The sequence below is a fragment of the Theobroma cacao genome, chromosome 2, assembly GCF_053813885.1.
Source record: "Theobroma cacao isolate CCN51 chromosome 2, ASM5381388v1, whole genome shotgun sequence".
Taxonomy (NCBI): Eukaryota; Viridiplantae; Streptophyta; class Magnoliopsida; order Malvales; family Malvaceae; genus Theobroma; species Theobroma cacao.
The window spans coordinates 47,654,094-47,668,989 of record NC_142640.1 but is presented as its reverse complement, the minus strand read 5'-3'; the positions used below and the strand labels follow the sequence as shown (position 1 = coordinate 47,668,989).

The following is a 14,896-nucleotide window of genomic DNA, read 5'->3' as shown; positions in this document are numbered from 1 at the left end:
CCAAGGGGCAACTCCGCCGCGTGTTATGACATGCATGCAAAAATTCCATCGACAAATCAACATTTGTAAAGAAATTAAAATAAAATTTAAACTCGATTCTTCGGATAAAACATTGTACAATACGTACACATTTAAATGTAATTTATTAAACGGTGCATACTTTTTTTATTTAAAAAGTAAGATTCAAATTTCTCTTTTTAAATTTTTTTTTTACAAAACAACATTGATATATAACATTGAAGTATGTATTATTTCAATAATAAAGTTTTAATCTTTACATCAAAATTTTTACTGAATTTAATTTATATATAATAATCATCAACCTGGATATTGAATCATTAAATTTATTGACGTGGTGACTTATTTTGCTTACATGGAGTGAATTTTGCTAACGAGCCACTTCTTTCAATTATTAATCGTTAATTATAGTTGTAAGTGTTCAGAATATGTAATTAATTTCGTTGACTTGAATATTGAATCATTAAATTTATTGATGTGGCGACATTATTTTAGTTACATTGAGTGTATTTTGCTAACTAACCACTTCTTTCGATTATTAATCACTAATTATAGTTGTAAATATGCAGAATATGTAGTCAATTAATATAAAAATTCATGTGTCACGTTAAATGCTTAAGATTACGCCAGTCACTTAATTTAACAGTTGAATATTCATATTATTGTGATAATGATTATTTTTAATTTATTATAAAATAAAATTAAGATTATAATAGAGAGATTAAATCCATGAAATGGATATGATACATGTAGCAAACTCGAACTTAACCAAAAAGAAAGTCTCCCAATATGGACGAAGAACACAAACACTAGGCCAGTCAGTCAGAATCGTCAATCACAATCATCCTCCCCAATTGCAAGGTAACTTCGCTGTCCCTTCCCAGTTCCCAGAACAGAACAAATCGATGTAAAAGTGAATAATTACGAAGCTAAAATACAAACATCCTCCACGTGACATTCACTGATTGGTGCCGAAACGACCACACTGCGGGGACCAACGGCGAAACACCATTCCTCTAAAGTATCTTTGCCTCTTCGAAAACAAAAAGGAAAAGTGCTTTTGTTTTTTCCATGAAAGCATATTCCAAACTTCACGCGGTTGAGCAAGGACTTTCCTTCAAGGCCCGTACAATTGTCTCCATTTATAGAATTCCCAACTTACCCTTCTCATTCTCTTTGTTAAATATATAGAAAAGGAAGTTCCTCACTGTCAAATTTCTTTGTGGTTCTTAGCAGATTTCAGTTATGGTGAAACCAAGTGAGAATGGGTCTCAGTCAATAGCACCTTTTCTAAAGAAATGTTATGAAATGGTAGATGATGAGGCCACGGATTCAGTAATTTCATGGAGCCAAAACAGTGATAGTTTTATAATTTGGGATATGACGGAATTTTCAATTCATTTGCTTCCTAAGTACTTCAAGCACAGCAATTTCTCTTCTTTCATCAGGCAACTCAATATTTATGTGAGTCTTTTTTCATTCTAATTTTTAATGGGTATTTATTTTCGTTATAAACCATGTCAAAGTTGGGATTTTTTTCGTTGGGTTGGGTTTTGGATTTTGGAGTTCTGAAACGGGTTTTGAGTGTGTTGTTTGCGAACTGTTACTGGGTTCGTTTTTGTTATTATTATTTTCCTTGTTGAAGTTATTTTTTGTTATTTTAATGCTGGTTATTTGATCAATTGGGTTTTGTTTTCTTGCTTACGGCCTTTGTTAACATTGCTTGCTATTAGTTTTGAGATTTGTTTCTTGCTTGTGAGAGCTTGGTTGTGTGTTCAAGTTGCAGTCTTGGATGTTATGTTTTTAAGTAGTGGGAACTCAAGTTTTTAAGTGTAAATTTGTAGAGGTATTTTTGCTTGTTTTCCATTTCTACTTTAGTGGTGGAAAGAAATTTTTGCTAGCAGTATTTCTAGGTGAACCTTTGCTCAATTTTGCTGTAATGGTGAGGGAGTATCAGTTTGAACTGTGTGAAAAAGCAAAAAAATTTATTGGCCTGATAAATTTCTCGGCTTTATTACCTTCTTTGTTGTAATGTTGTGCCAAAGATAGTCCGACAGTTTTGCTAGATAGACGTTTTCATTTTCATGGGATGGTGCTGTTCAATATATATTGCCCTATAAAGTTTTCTTGATGGTAGCAGTAAAATAGGATAGGAAAGGAAGAAGTTTGCAAGAGGGGGGAAATTATTTGCTTTCAATTCTGAACTTGTATGCCTAATTTAGGATGAAAGGGTAAAAGAGCTAGTAGATGTCAGTAGTCTAGGGAACTCAACAATTGCTTTCCTGTATGCATTTTTCTACTAGTTTTTTTTGAAACTTTTTTTTGACTTAATGTTAGAAGGAATGCACATAAAAAACTCACACACCTAGGTCAGATTCACAGGTTCCTAGAGTAATAATGTTTAGAGAAAATGATAATGAAGCATAGTCCACAATTTGCATTTCTCTGTATTGATACTTCTAGGTTTTCTAACTTAAAAAGAGTAGAAAAAAGGAAAATAACTAATTATTTTCTATTATTAGGGCAATATTAGTAAGAATGAAATGAACGCAATCTTTCTATGCTAGGTTCAAATCTGTTAGAGACACTATACTGATTAGCAGTAGCTAAATTTGGTAACCCTTTGAATCTAGTGAAAATTGTTGGTTGTGTGTGGTGCCATTTATGGTTACTCTCACAGTTGTAAGAATAAGCAACATCTAAATGTTGTCTAATATCTTTTCAGTTATCTGGCGCTGTGTCTTAGCGCCTAGGTGCGCACCCTAACAACACTGAATGTAATAATTAATTCGTTGAAGTTGTCATATCTTTTCAATGATTTATTGTTTCTTGCTTCTTTAGGAAGTACTCATAAGGAATTTCTGCAAGTTTGTTAGACCTTTTCCATTGTACTTTGTTGCGAGTGGGAAGAGAGGCAGAAGCAAATGCTTAAATATATGTGGCTTTTTTCTACTAGAATTTAGGTTGACATTGTCTTGGTCTTTTTTTTTATTTTGGTTTCTCCATCATTGTTCAATGTTCCATTGTTTGATAAAAGATCCCTTTATATCTGTACCATCATGAAGAATTAAAGATATGAGTTTCAATAGCCTACTGTAGTCTTCATGCTATGTTTATTCTTTCATGGGATGCCTTTTCATTAGTTAATAAGCATATAGGTTGAGCTTGGTTGATTAGCCCATTTGATTGATTACCTCTTTTTTCTAGCTAATTATTGTGGTAATTATGGCCAACAACCCTATCATTAAAATTTGCATCTGTGTTTTCTTTCATACATAATGTGCAAAAATAGTTGCTATTGTAATAGAAGTTTCTCACTAGTTCAGGCATCTACTAGGGCATTATTCAAACAACTGGTGCCAAAATAGTTGTGCTGTTTGATTGCAATTTAGCTGGCTAGGGCATTAATTTGACATTTGAAGTAGTTGCAAATTCCATAAATTGCCAAATTTAAATGTCTGATGCTGAGCCTAAACAGAGTAGGTAGCTTAGTTTGTATCTGATGCATGAGCCTATACAGTAAAATTTGATATTCTTAGTGGGACATTGGCTACTTCACTTGAGCTATCTTCGACATTAAACAATTGCAGGCATGGTTATGAACCTATTGTAGCTCTTGTAATTTCTGTGAACCAAAAGAGGACTATACTAATTGAGTAATAAATAGAAAGTCTTATTAATTGTGATAGATTTGCTTATAATAGAATTCGAACGGTAAAATTTTGGTGAGCAAATGTAGCATCTCTGTTTCTGTGAATTGTGCATGTGTCTCTATGTGTGTGCATGTCATTAGAAAGCATTTGTTGGGTGAGTGTGTGTATGCATGGGTGTTCTATTTGGACTGTTAACCATTGGAGAAGACATTTGTAACCCTTCAAGTTTTTCCAGGGTTTTAGAAAAATTGATACAGATCGTTGGGAATTTGCAAATGATGGGTTTGTCAGAGGTCAAAAGGACTTGCTGAAGAATATTGCTAGACGGAAATACTCCCAGGGATCTGATCAGCGTAAATCATTGCAGCAGCAGCCACCACAGCAGCTGGAGAACTCTGTTGGATCATGTGAAAACAATGAAAATGTTGGGCTGTGGAAAGAAGTTGAGAATTTGAAGACTGACAAAAATGCTCTTATGCAGGAGTTGGTTAAACTTAGGCAGCACCAGGAGACTGCAGACAATAAGATGCTTCTTTTGAAGGATCGTCTTCACGGGATGGAGAAAAGTCAGCAGCAGTTGCTGTCATTCTTAGTAATGGCCATGCAAAGTCCAGGCTTTTTGGTCCAACTGATTCAACCAAACGAAAATAATTGGTGCATGGCTGAAGCAAGCAATATGCTAGAACAAGTTCCAGAGGATGGTGAATCAGTGCCTTTTGATCATATGATAGTAAGGTACCAGCCACCAATCGATGGAACATCAAAGCCGGTACTCACACCAATGGTAGATTCTGAAAATCCTCATGAATCTGATAATTCTTCAGATGCAACAAAAGATTTTTGGATGAATATTGATTTTGTGAAAGTGCTTATGGATGAAAGTCATATACCTTTCATTCCACCAGATTTGCAAGATGATGGTGCATGGGAAAAGCTTCTTTTAGCTAATACTTTTGTAGAGAATAATGATGATGGAAATCTAGATAAAGAAAGGCCCGTCAACTCTGGTATGGAAATGGAGGTAACAGGTTCTGGAACCCATTTGGAAAAATCTCATAATTTTGAACTTATACTACAAAATATGGGGAAATCACAAAACCTGGAGATTCAACCACTGGTAAATGAATCACAGTTGGAGAACTATCAGGACTTTGAACTTCTGACAGAACAAATGGGACATCTGACTTCCAAAAGTACTAAACTACAAGGAACTCCTTAGAAAGGTACTTGGGATTTCTTGTGCAGAATGCTTGTCCTGTGATCTCCTCACATTATGTTTTCTCTTAGACTATATCCAATTTATATGTAAGTTGTTTCTATACATTTCTATTCTTTTCATTACACCATATCTAAATACATGCACCATATTCTTCATGAAAGGGCTGCCTAGCAATTTATACAATTGTAATGCAACTAGTGACTAGTGAGAGGATAATATGTGACTCTGTTTATGCCAAAGTAGCTGTAGCTATCTAAGGAAATTGCCACAAAAGAAGTTTTCATTTTAAACTTGTGGCCTTCTATTCTCAATTGCTTACAAGCATGTGTCAATAGAGTTCTGAAACAATCTCAGGATTTATTATGATAGAAATTATGTATTTGCATGAGAATACTAGTACTGTTTATGATACCTAATTACCCACTGTACAAAAAAAAAATCATAACTACCCTCTTTTTGTATTTTAAGTATAATTTTGTTGCATAAGGAAAGTGCTATTGACTGAGATTATCACTTGATTTTGCCACAACCGAATGGATTCTTGATATGAACGCTAACTCAGCGTGCAGGTGCACACACAAACACACGCAAAGAAACATACACAAATGCATACACTGGCATATGCAAGGACAAATCTGTTGTTCTTAGTGCTGAGATCACTCTCCCTCCCTCTCTCTTTTGGTGTGCACATGGTTGCATGCGTGCTTGTTGATTGCAAAATGGGACCATTTAGCTTGCTTGTCCTATCTGCAAAATTCTTGAGACTGGATGAGATTATCCGCGCACTAGTATATTCCTAACTTTATAACTTTTTTCGTTCACTTTATTATGGATAGGACATTCCTGACTGTGTCGTATTCAAAAGATGTATCTTCTACTTTATGCATTGATGTTTGCAAAGCCAATTACTCTGATTTTCTCCTGTTGCTTTTGTGAAAGAAATAATTTGACAAGTATTTCCTTTGGTTTGGGTTGGAATAGTAAAAAAAAAATACAAACACACGCACACACAAGCACACAAGAACTGAGTTATATTGCTAGCAAATGGAAGGGCATTTCCCCCCTCCTTGAGTCACTCAGCTAAAGCAGGTAGCTCTGATTGGTGGATCTCACCCTTCGAGGTTTAGATCTCCAAAATCAATGTTATGCCTTTCAAAACTATTGCATTGTTATCTTTCCACTTGTGAACATGTTGCACGTCATGTCAACAAGATGATGATTAGTACCAGTCTGGAGCAGCACTTTGATCGCAACTAATTCACAGTAGGTGGCAATAAGAACAGGAGGAGAAAAATACCGATCATATCGGATTTAATCTAATTAAGCACATTAAACAGATGAAAACAAATCCAGATAATTCTGTTGTTAAGAACAGGCACGAATAAACTTCCGTAAAAAGCAAGATAACTATCTAGTTCATACATTGGTATGACCTATGGATGGACAACCTTAGCCAAGCCAAAAGCAGCAGCAGATGCAATGGCACCAATGAAAGCAGTTTGCAAAGCACTTTTTACGGGTTTGTTGCCGGTGAAGTAACCCTTGGCGTAGCCAAAGATCAGGAGTGCTGCTATGGTTAAGATCACTGATGCAGCCACAGCATCCCTAGCTCTTGGAATGAACATATAAGGAAAGAGGGGCACCAATCCACCCAAAATGTAAGCAACAGCAATGGTGAATGCGCTCTGTAATGCTCTTCTTGGGTCTGGCTTCTCTAATCCCAGCTCAAACCTGAATTTACCAGGAGCATTTATCAATGGTTGCCTGTATGTGTATGTATGTCGTTTCCGTTAAAACAATGGGGACAGGGAAGCTCGACAGGTTGCGAACGAATCTCACTCAAGAATCAGAAAATTACATGCTTAACCATTATATCAGTTAAACACACACAACTTGTGAAGACAAAAGCCATGGAGAAATTGCGAAAGCCACCTGGATGATAAAGATGGTGACAATTCATACAACCCCCAAAAGAAAAAAAAAAAAAAGATAGTGATAGTTTAACCGTTTCTACTATTCACATACTTACAATAAACTTTTTAGTCAAATATGCAGAGATACTGTTCCATTGTAAATGCCCAAGTAAATCTTTCCATTATATAATAAATTAGCTTCAATTACGATGGCATTTAGTACTTAGAGAGGAGCAAAGCTCCTGAAAACCAAGCTGCCTTTACCTTTCAATAATCCACTGGAGATGAAGAATGAATATTTTAGGATTGGATCAATATGACAATATCCGAAAAGTGTCCCAAGTAATGAATCTATGTAAGAAAAAGGTCGAATTCTCTGTAACCAACAGAATATTTTGTTTTCCTTAAAATATAAGGCCCAAGTTGCATGCCATTGCCATCAACCCTGTCTCCGGACCACATGGGCTTTGTCTCCATATGGAAAGGGCAGCCAGCCTTTTATCTGAGCATTTCAAAAGCAAATTTGGCACTTTATTCTGCTTTAGGGGAGTGACAGTGGAGCCACTCAAATTTGTCAAAGTCTAGTAATGTTGACTCTGTGTTCATTCACAGAAAAACAAAACACTTGTTTCGTTTTGTGGCTCAGCCCTGAGGGGATGAAGCCCCCCAACCAAGATTTGTAAGTTTTTAATGTGTGTTTTGACCTAAGAATTCGCAGAGAGAATGGACTTACTTCATCATGAAATCAAGCCAAGCCTGAGGCCTTTTCCTGAGAGCGTTGACTACGGGCGCATATTCATGGGGTTCTATCCCATACCCCGCCAGTATTTCAGCCACCTCCGCCGCCTCTGCATTTTCCGAAACAAACCCATTAATTCGCAAGTGCATGTCATCCTTAACTTAATCAAACAAACCAAAAACGAAATCAAAGGCTCAAATTTACTTATTTGGTTACCTGTATCAGGCACGGAAATGATTTCTTCTTCCTCTCTTCTCAACTCCCTCGCATAATGATCGGCTTCACTTTTAGCCGCTAGGTACCTGTACACGAAATCATTATGATACAGTCAAACACAGCCCATAAAATCCTACTAACATCTTTACAGTTTACACTTCCTTTTCCTTTGGGAAACTGCGAAACTAATTGCAGTCATTAATGGTGTCAATCTCTTTCCACCGTTCGATTTTCTTTCTCGTATAGTTTCTTAGTAACCAAACGGTATCCGTCAATGAACATATTACAACACTAAACAATCAGACTAAACCATTGAAATTCTAATAGATACCTACCCGCCAAGTCCCATGGAGATGGCACCAGCGGCAACCTCAGCGATGCCAGCGGTGAGAACAATGGAAGAGGTGGCATTGGCACCAGACAATCCAGCGGCAAGAGCAAAGGGCACGGTGAGACCGTCGGATACGCCGATGATGATGTCGCGGACAATCTCCCCGGCAGTGAAATGCTTTTCCTTGTGCTGATTGAGAAGGCTTTGCTTCTCGGGTTCAATGTTTCCTCTGATGATTTCTTCTCCAGCCATGGCGAAAACCCGCGTTTTTTTTTTTTTTCTCTTCTTTTCTTGTTGTTGTTTGGTAACTCACTGAATGATGAATGCCTAAATCCAAATGATGAAATGGTGGAAATAAATGGGAAGAAAAGGTTGCCTTGGTGCGAGTACTAAATTGGAAAACAGACGTTGGTGTGTTTCCTGCTTGGGTGGGTCTCAGATACCAAAATTGCGACCACACGTGAGTAATAGCAACAAAGTGGTTTGGTCCTTTCAGATTATACCAACCTTGATTAAGAATAACATCAACAAATTGAAAACCACTCTCAATGACTTCAATTTAAATCCAAAATATACACACATAGACACACACAGGCACACCCTTAAGTGAACTTGAATTTTGTTATGACTTGAAATTGGATTAAAACAATACGTCTGTTTGACTCAATGATAAGTTCGTGTATATTTTACTCTAAAAAGTATATGAATTTCTTCTTTTTTAAATCAAAAAAGAAATTGGATTAAAATATAGCTAAAATTTGTGACACAGTCACTACTGTATTTTTTTTAAGTAAAAAGATTTTCTTTTAGTGCATGTGAAGTGTCAATCTTAATATATAGGAAGTTAAATGACTAATACAATGTTAATTTGGTATTTTTATTAATATTTTTTTTATAATTTTTATAACTGAATTTGTGTTACTTGACTTGTCAATTATATAATAGTGTAAAATTAATTATTAGAGTCACTTGTCATGAGGTAGCGTTTGTATTTTACAATGTAATGTGCTTATAGATAACATTACAGTGTTTGGTATATAAGTAATATAATAATTAAAATGTAGAGAATATAACATTACAATATTTATTTTACAAGTACTTTATAGGGTATGTAATGTTAATTTTCAAAACTATCCTTATTTATTAAACTACTCTTATAGCTTCCGGAAGGCATTGATTGGAATCCCTGGGTACAGCCACAAACCCATATTCATGCAAACCGAGCAGTTGGTGAAGCCCTCCGATTTTTTATATTGTTTTGATCGAAAGGCCTTCCAAGCTGCAAAATATACAAAATGTTTTTAGCAAACAAGGAATGAAAGATAAATCAAAGGCAAAAAGAAAGAACTTACAAGTGAAGGGGGCTAACATGGAGGAGACGGGAGTCAGGGGAAGGGAAGGAAGAGAGAAGGTCAGGAGAGATGAAAAGGGGCAGGCCTTTACGGGTGGAGAGGAGAAGAGATGGAGTCTCGATGGGGGTTGGGCAGCAGCCCAGGTGGAGCACACCTGCCTGTGCTCTTCCGGTGCTCCATGCCTTCACGGCGAACTTCATGCCACTGCTGTTAACGGAATTGGAGCGGGACCTAGGCCATCTTCGGGGAGCGGGGAGCAAGGACAGGGTTTTGTTGAGGTTTATTCGCATCCCTACGCTTTGTTTGCTTCGATTGTGAGTAATTTGTTTAAAAGATGATGAGTAAAAATATCTTTAAAAATATTGTAGAGTGTAATGTAATATGATTGTATTAATTTTGGATTATAATCACATTACATCCATTGACTGCAATGTAATTACATTGCAATCTTACATTGTAGTGGTATGTTATAAAATAAACACTGTAATGTAATTTAATTGGGCACATTGCAGGGAATGTGACTTTACATCTCTTATACTAAACGCACCCTAAGTGTTTGATTCATCATGATTACTATATTTTACAAGGAAATAAAAAATAATATATTTATGTTAAAATAACGCTTGAGAATAAAATTTTCAGAACATTGTTTAATAAAATTAAAGCACCGCTTCTAGGAGTTTCCCTGAAAAGCACAATATATTGAAAAGTCATATTCACAAGAAAATTCATCCAACGATTGAATTTGCGATACATATGAAAAATAGACTTGTCATTCCTTCTCTAAAAGATTTTTTAATATTCAAAGTCAAATCTGAATTAACATTTAGTTTATCTGTTTTGAGTTGAATCATTTGTGTAGCGATTTTAATCCATAACCAAGATTATCTTACGACATCTCTTATCCTATACTATCAACAAAATCCCAATTAACATCCTATAATTCTACTCGATATATGGAACAACATCTGAATTTATCAAGAAATCACATTTCCAATTCTCAAAGTAATCATGAAAGATACCTCTCGTAGCGGATTGATGTCATGATTATTATTTTAAAAGCAAGTAAATTGACTTTCCTTTTACTTAGATAATTCAATAAAAAAAAGAATTGAATTTGAGTTGATCCGTTTGCAAATAATTTGAAGTAGATTTAATTGTTGTATTGTCATATATTTTCTCATTTGGTATACATGCGAAAGTATTAATATTGGTATTTTGTAACTTCTTTTTAGCATATATACTCTGTCTATTAATAATTAACATCTTCCTTGGTTTGTACATAGTTTAATAAGAAAAATAAAATAAAATTTATTATATTTGCAATATCGTTGCTGTATAAATATTAATACCAAAAAGTGAAAAAAAAATGGAATTACAGCATATCATTATGGGATATAAAAAATAAGATTTTAAATTTAAACAAAAATAAAAGAAAGAAGATATAATTTTTTTTATATAATGGAATTTCAATTAGCAAATAATGTTTACATCATTCTAACCAGCTTATTCCTAATTTATCTGCAAAAACATAATGTAAAATATAGAAGGACTTGAACTAACTATAATATATATTATTTTCTTATTTTAAACTTCAAATCAATTATAATAATGATAAAAATAATATAAATTGTTATTCAAAAAACCTCGAATCAATTTGAATTAATTTAAAAAAAAAATCAAAGATTCCAATCAAAATGATTTAAAACCTCTAAGTGATCCTAATTTCAAATGACCTAAATTTAAAATAACTCGAAATTTCATGATGCACATTAATTTAAACCTAAATTGACTGAACCTTTCTCAATATGAAATGTCACCAATTGCATGTAATTTTTATACGAGAAATAAGCCTAAATTTCCACAAGTTATTTACGAAAGCTCTTATCATGAATTATCTTAATCATTTATGCCTTATGATTCATAGTTGAATTAACTTTCAATGTGGTTTTATAATTACATAACCAAGTTCTAATTGTATACGCATGGTTTACTGGTTCCATATCAAACACTCTATAATAAGTACATATGCATTTCAAAAAAAAAAAAAAACATATGCAATATCACTCAAAACTGCTAGTTAGGCACAAGTATGATAAGGGTTTGATATCTCTGTTGATACAATTCTATATTAGTTTAGCTTAAGTTATTTCCAATGTGTGTTAGAGTGTTGGGGGGGGGGGGGGGGGGGGGGGGGGGGGGGATTAGTTCCTGATTATGTAACAATTAAAGGTGTCAACACCATTGAAAGAAAGTTGTCAACACCATATTGGTGAGTGTATCCCTTTTTATAAAGTGTGACATTAAAAATTTAAAAGTAACACTTTAATTTTAATTTAATTTAATGATAAATGTGTCTACCTCTATTTAATATTTTGATTTAATTTAATGATATATTTCAATGGAGGTCTTATTCATCTAGTAATCATTTGAAGTTTGGGAATTCAGTTTCTTCGACTATTTCTGTCAGGGAATTTCAATGCACAATTCACAAACAATTACATCATGTATGTATAACGTGCTAGATTTGAAAGAATAATCAAAGTTATTTGCTTTGTATGGTTGGTGGAGGATAGTGATAGATAGGGGAAGATTTAATGTTTTCTATAACTTGATAGTATTGATCTCTTATGAAAATATACAGCATTAGCTATTTATTTGATATTGGAAACGTTATGTAAGTAAATATATCTCTTCAAACCTAACAAAATTTAGGATTTTCATTAACACTCTATACTATGGTTTTTCTATACTCAAATTTAGCGAAAAAGATTGGATTTTTATTGTTTAATATACAGCTTAAGGATAATACCTAAAAGATTATTCATTATACACGCGTAGTAGATAAATTAGGACACACATTTGTAATCAATTTTATATATAGGATTAATCTTTTATACATTAACGTTGAAGTTTTTAAATTTACATAATATTAAAAAAAAGTCTTAAATTATTCAAGAAAAATTAAAATAAACTATTATTCTCTTACTGTGTTCAATCAAGTTCCTGTACTTTTCTTTTGAATTAAATAAGTTGTTATAAATAATAATTGATTAATTATTATTAGTCAAAATGTTACTTATCATTTTATACCCATACAGGGCTAATAAAACGTTAATGTGAAATGTGAAAAATGTCACATGATCATGTTATCATAACACATTAACATATTACATCACCATCAATTATAACTTGTTGATATACCACATGGTATAAAATGACAAATGATATTTTAACTAAGTCAATCACTAATCATAAAAACCAAAATAAAAATAAATGAGCTTGATTGAACACAATGAAATTATAAGGGTTTATTTGAATTTTTACAATAGTTTAAGAGCTTTTCCAGTTATTATGCCTTTTAAATTTCATAAACTTATTTTTTAAATTATTCAAATTATGTGAATTTATAAATAATTATAGTTAATAGACATAAGATGAAGCTCATTTGTGGAGTTAAGAAACTCCACCAATGATACTAAGATAATTTTCCTATTAGAGTAAATTAAATTCAAGACAAAATTTCTTTCACCCTCCTTAATTACCAGTAAAAGTAATTAGAAATCACATGGGATATTGTCTAAGCTTTTTGGTAATATATAAGTCATACATACTTAGCTAGAAGGAAAAAGAAACATAAAACTAAAAAAAAGGAAAATGGATATGCCCCAATACTTCACATCAGAGGGCTACAAAGCTAGAAAGAGAGGGGAAGATCAATCTTATTGTTGGGTTATTATTATTTGATAAGCTTAGCCAAGTAATAAGCAGCTGCAGAAGCAAAAGCTCCAATGAAGGCAGTTTGAATAGAACTCTTGAAAGGATTACTGCCTGTAAAGTAGCCTTTGGCTAAGCCGAAAATCATTAATGCAATTATCGTCAAAACAATGGAAGCTACCAAAGCTTCTCCAGCAACTGGAAAGATCAAGTATGGCAATAATGGCATCGATCCTCCCACCACGTAGGATGTCGCAATTGTTAACCCACTTATTAATCCTCTTAGGGGATCTGGTTTTTCCAATCCAAGCTCGAACCTGCCAATTTTTTTTGGCATATATAGCCATTGTTTACCGTTTTGGTCAGTACTTTGTAATATATAGGAAATTAGATGTTTATGATGTATAATATATAGTTGAAAAGAAATTTACTTCATCATGAAATCGAGCCAGAGTTGAGGGTTCCTTCTTAGAGCTTTCACCGCAGGTTCAGATTCGTGTGGCTCTATCCCATGCTTTGATAGAATTTCTGCAGCTGTAGCAGCCTCTGTATTTCAAACAAACAGTCGTGTTAAAGCATGGATGTGTGTTTTCTTTAGAAAGAAACTATTGCATACGCCAAATTCTGCTTTGGTCTACATACCGAGCTCAGGATCGTCGACGATGGCTTGATGTTTTCGCTTCAGTTCACTGCTGAAGACTTCTGCTTCGCTTTTTGCTGCAAGATATCTGCTCAACATTCATGTACAAGTACCTTAAGATATCTATTTTGTTTAGTGTGCAAAACTAATTGGTGAGTTAGCTTAAGAGAAAAAATAATGTACCCTCCAAGTCCCATGGAAATAGCACCAGCTACAACTTCAGCAATACCAGCGACAAGAATAACAGAGGATGGCACGTTGGCGCTGGACAAGCCGGCGGCAAGGGCAAAAGGGACAGTAAGGCCATCGGAGACGCCGAGAACAATGTCTCGAACAGTCTCCCCCGACTTGAAGTGTTTCTCTGTTTGCTTACTCTCTTTTTGATCCTCCAAAAGCAATTTCAACTTCTCAGGATCAACGTAACCGTTCGCAGCCATGGGAAATGTTGGTGTAGAGTCTAAATACTGAGCTCTTTCTGTTCTTGCAGGGATTGGGGTGTCAAGAGAGTTGAGACTATGCATATTTATAGCAAAGAGCACGTAGGTTTACACATTAATTGGCGTGTCCTTAGCGTATTATGTCAAAATGGTTTTGATATGGGAAGATCAAAAGTGCTGCTATCATGGCCACAGTTAAAAGGTGGATTGAGCCTGAGATTTTAGAATCTTTAGGTAATAATCATGATTGATCAAAGCGCAGAGAGGGCGTGTGTGTGGCACAAGCCCCGTGCATATGCGACGAAATAAGAAGATTTAAATGCTTCGAAGTTGGGGGAAAGCTCCACGGCGTGTGAATGCCACAGGCCTATGGCCTTTGTCGGAAACTTTTCACATGATAGGCTTTATAGGCATGAGATAGTGGGACACTGTAAAAGCTGACGCAGCAATATTGTTTTTCTTTCATGTTCAAATTATAAGTGAGAAAATTTATAAGATAACATGAACACTTATCAGGATCCAGGGTTTGCTCTCATGATCTAAATATTCAGTCTTCCCTTCTGAGGGATAACTATCTTTGGGCTTAAGTCAATGAAGTTAACATGAAAATGTTTTCTGCTCTTTATTGCTATTGATGAATATACTACAAAAATGTATATCG

The 14,896-nt window shown here is 34.5% G+C and overlaps 3 protein-coding genes across 3 annotated transcripts; 1 reads left to right on the top strand and 2 right to left on the bottom strand.

Moving 5' to 3' along the window:
* The first annotated feature begins 1,079 nt into the window (after nt 1-1,079).
* HSFA8 (heat shock transcription factor A8) lies at nt 1,080-5,050 on the top strand. Its single transcript, XM_018115616.2, is given in 4 exon segments — nt 1,080-1,140; nt 1,255-1,482; nt 3,907-4,849; nt 4,852-5,050. Coding segments are annotated over 4 exon segments (1,242 nt in total). The 5' UTR covers nt 1,080-1,089; the 3' UTR covers nt 4,872-5,050.
* Nucleotides 5,051-6,176: 1,126 nt separating this feature from the next.
* LOC18610035 (vacuolar iron transporter 1-like) lies at nt 6,177-8,499 on the bottom strand. The gene is made up of 4 exons (XM_007045468.3): nt 8,094-8,499; nt 7,759-7,844; nt 7,537-7,651; nt 6,177-6,621 (listed from the first exon to the last, which is right to left on the bottom strand). Exons 1-4 carry the CDS (start codon nt 8,339-8,341, stop codon nt 6,324-6,326), a joined length of 747 nt encoding a protein of 248 aa, XP_007045530.1. The 5' UTR covers nt 8,342-8,499; the 3' UTR covers nt 6,177-6,323.
* Nucleotides 8,500-12,981: 4,482 nt separating this feature from the next.
* Nucleotides 12,982-14,319, bottom strand: LOC18610033 (vacuolar iron transporter 1-like). Its single transcript, XM_018115107.2, has 4 exons — nt 13,982-14,319; nt 13,801-13,886; nt 13,590-13,704; nt 12,982-13,475 (listed from the first exon to the last, which is right to left on the bottom strand). The coding sequence occupies exons 1-4, from the start codon at nt 14,317-14,319 to the stop codon at nt 13,181-13,183; spliced, it is 834 nt and encodes a 277-aa protein (XP_017970596.2). The 3' UTR covers nt 12,982-13,180.
* Between the last annotated feature and the right edge of the window lie 577 nt (nt 14,320-14,896).

Excerpts from the sequence above, each read along its gene's own strand:
- LOC18610035 (XM_007045468.3), bottom strand. The coding sequence starts at position 8,341 with ATGGCTGGAGAAGAAATCATCAGAGGAAACATTGAACCCGAGAAGCAA. Across the intron at positions 7,652-7,758 it reads CATTTCCGTGCCTGATACAG|AGGCGGCGGAGGTGGCTGAA; the intron begins GTAACCAAATAA and ends CGGAAAATGCAG. Across the intron at positions 6,622-7,536 it reads TGGCTTGATTTCATGATGAA|GTTTGAGCTGGGATTAGAGA; the intron begins GTAAGTCCATTC and ends TGGTAAATTCAG.
- LOC18610033 (XM_018115107.2), bottom strand. The coding sequence starts at position 14,319 with ATGCATAGTCTCAACTCTCTTGACACCCCAATCCCTGCAAGAACAGAA. Across the intron at positions 13,705-13,800 it reads CGTCGACGATCCTGAGCTCG|AGGCTGCTACAGCTGCAGAA; the intron begins GTATGTAGACCA and ends TTTGAAATACAG. Across the intron at positions 13,476-13,589 it reads TGGCTCGATTTCATGATGAA|GTTCGAGCTTGGATTGGAAA; the intron begins GTAAATTTCTTT and ends AAAAATTGGCAG.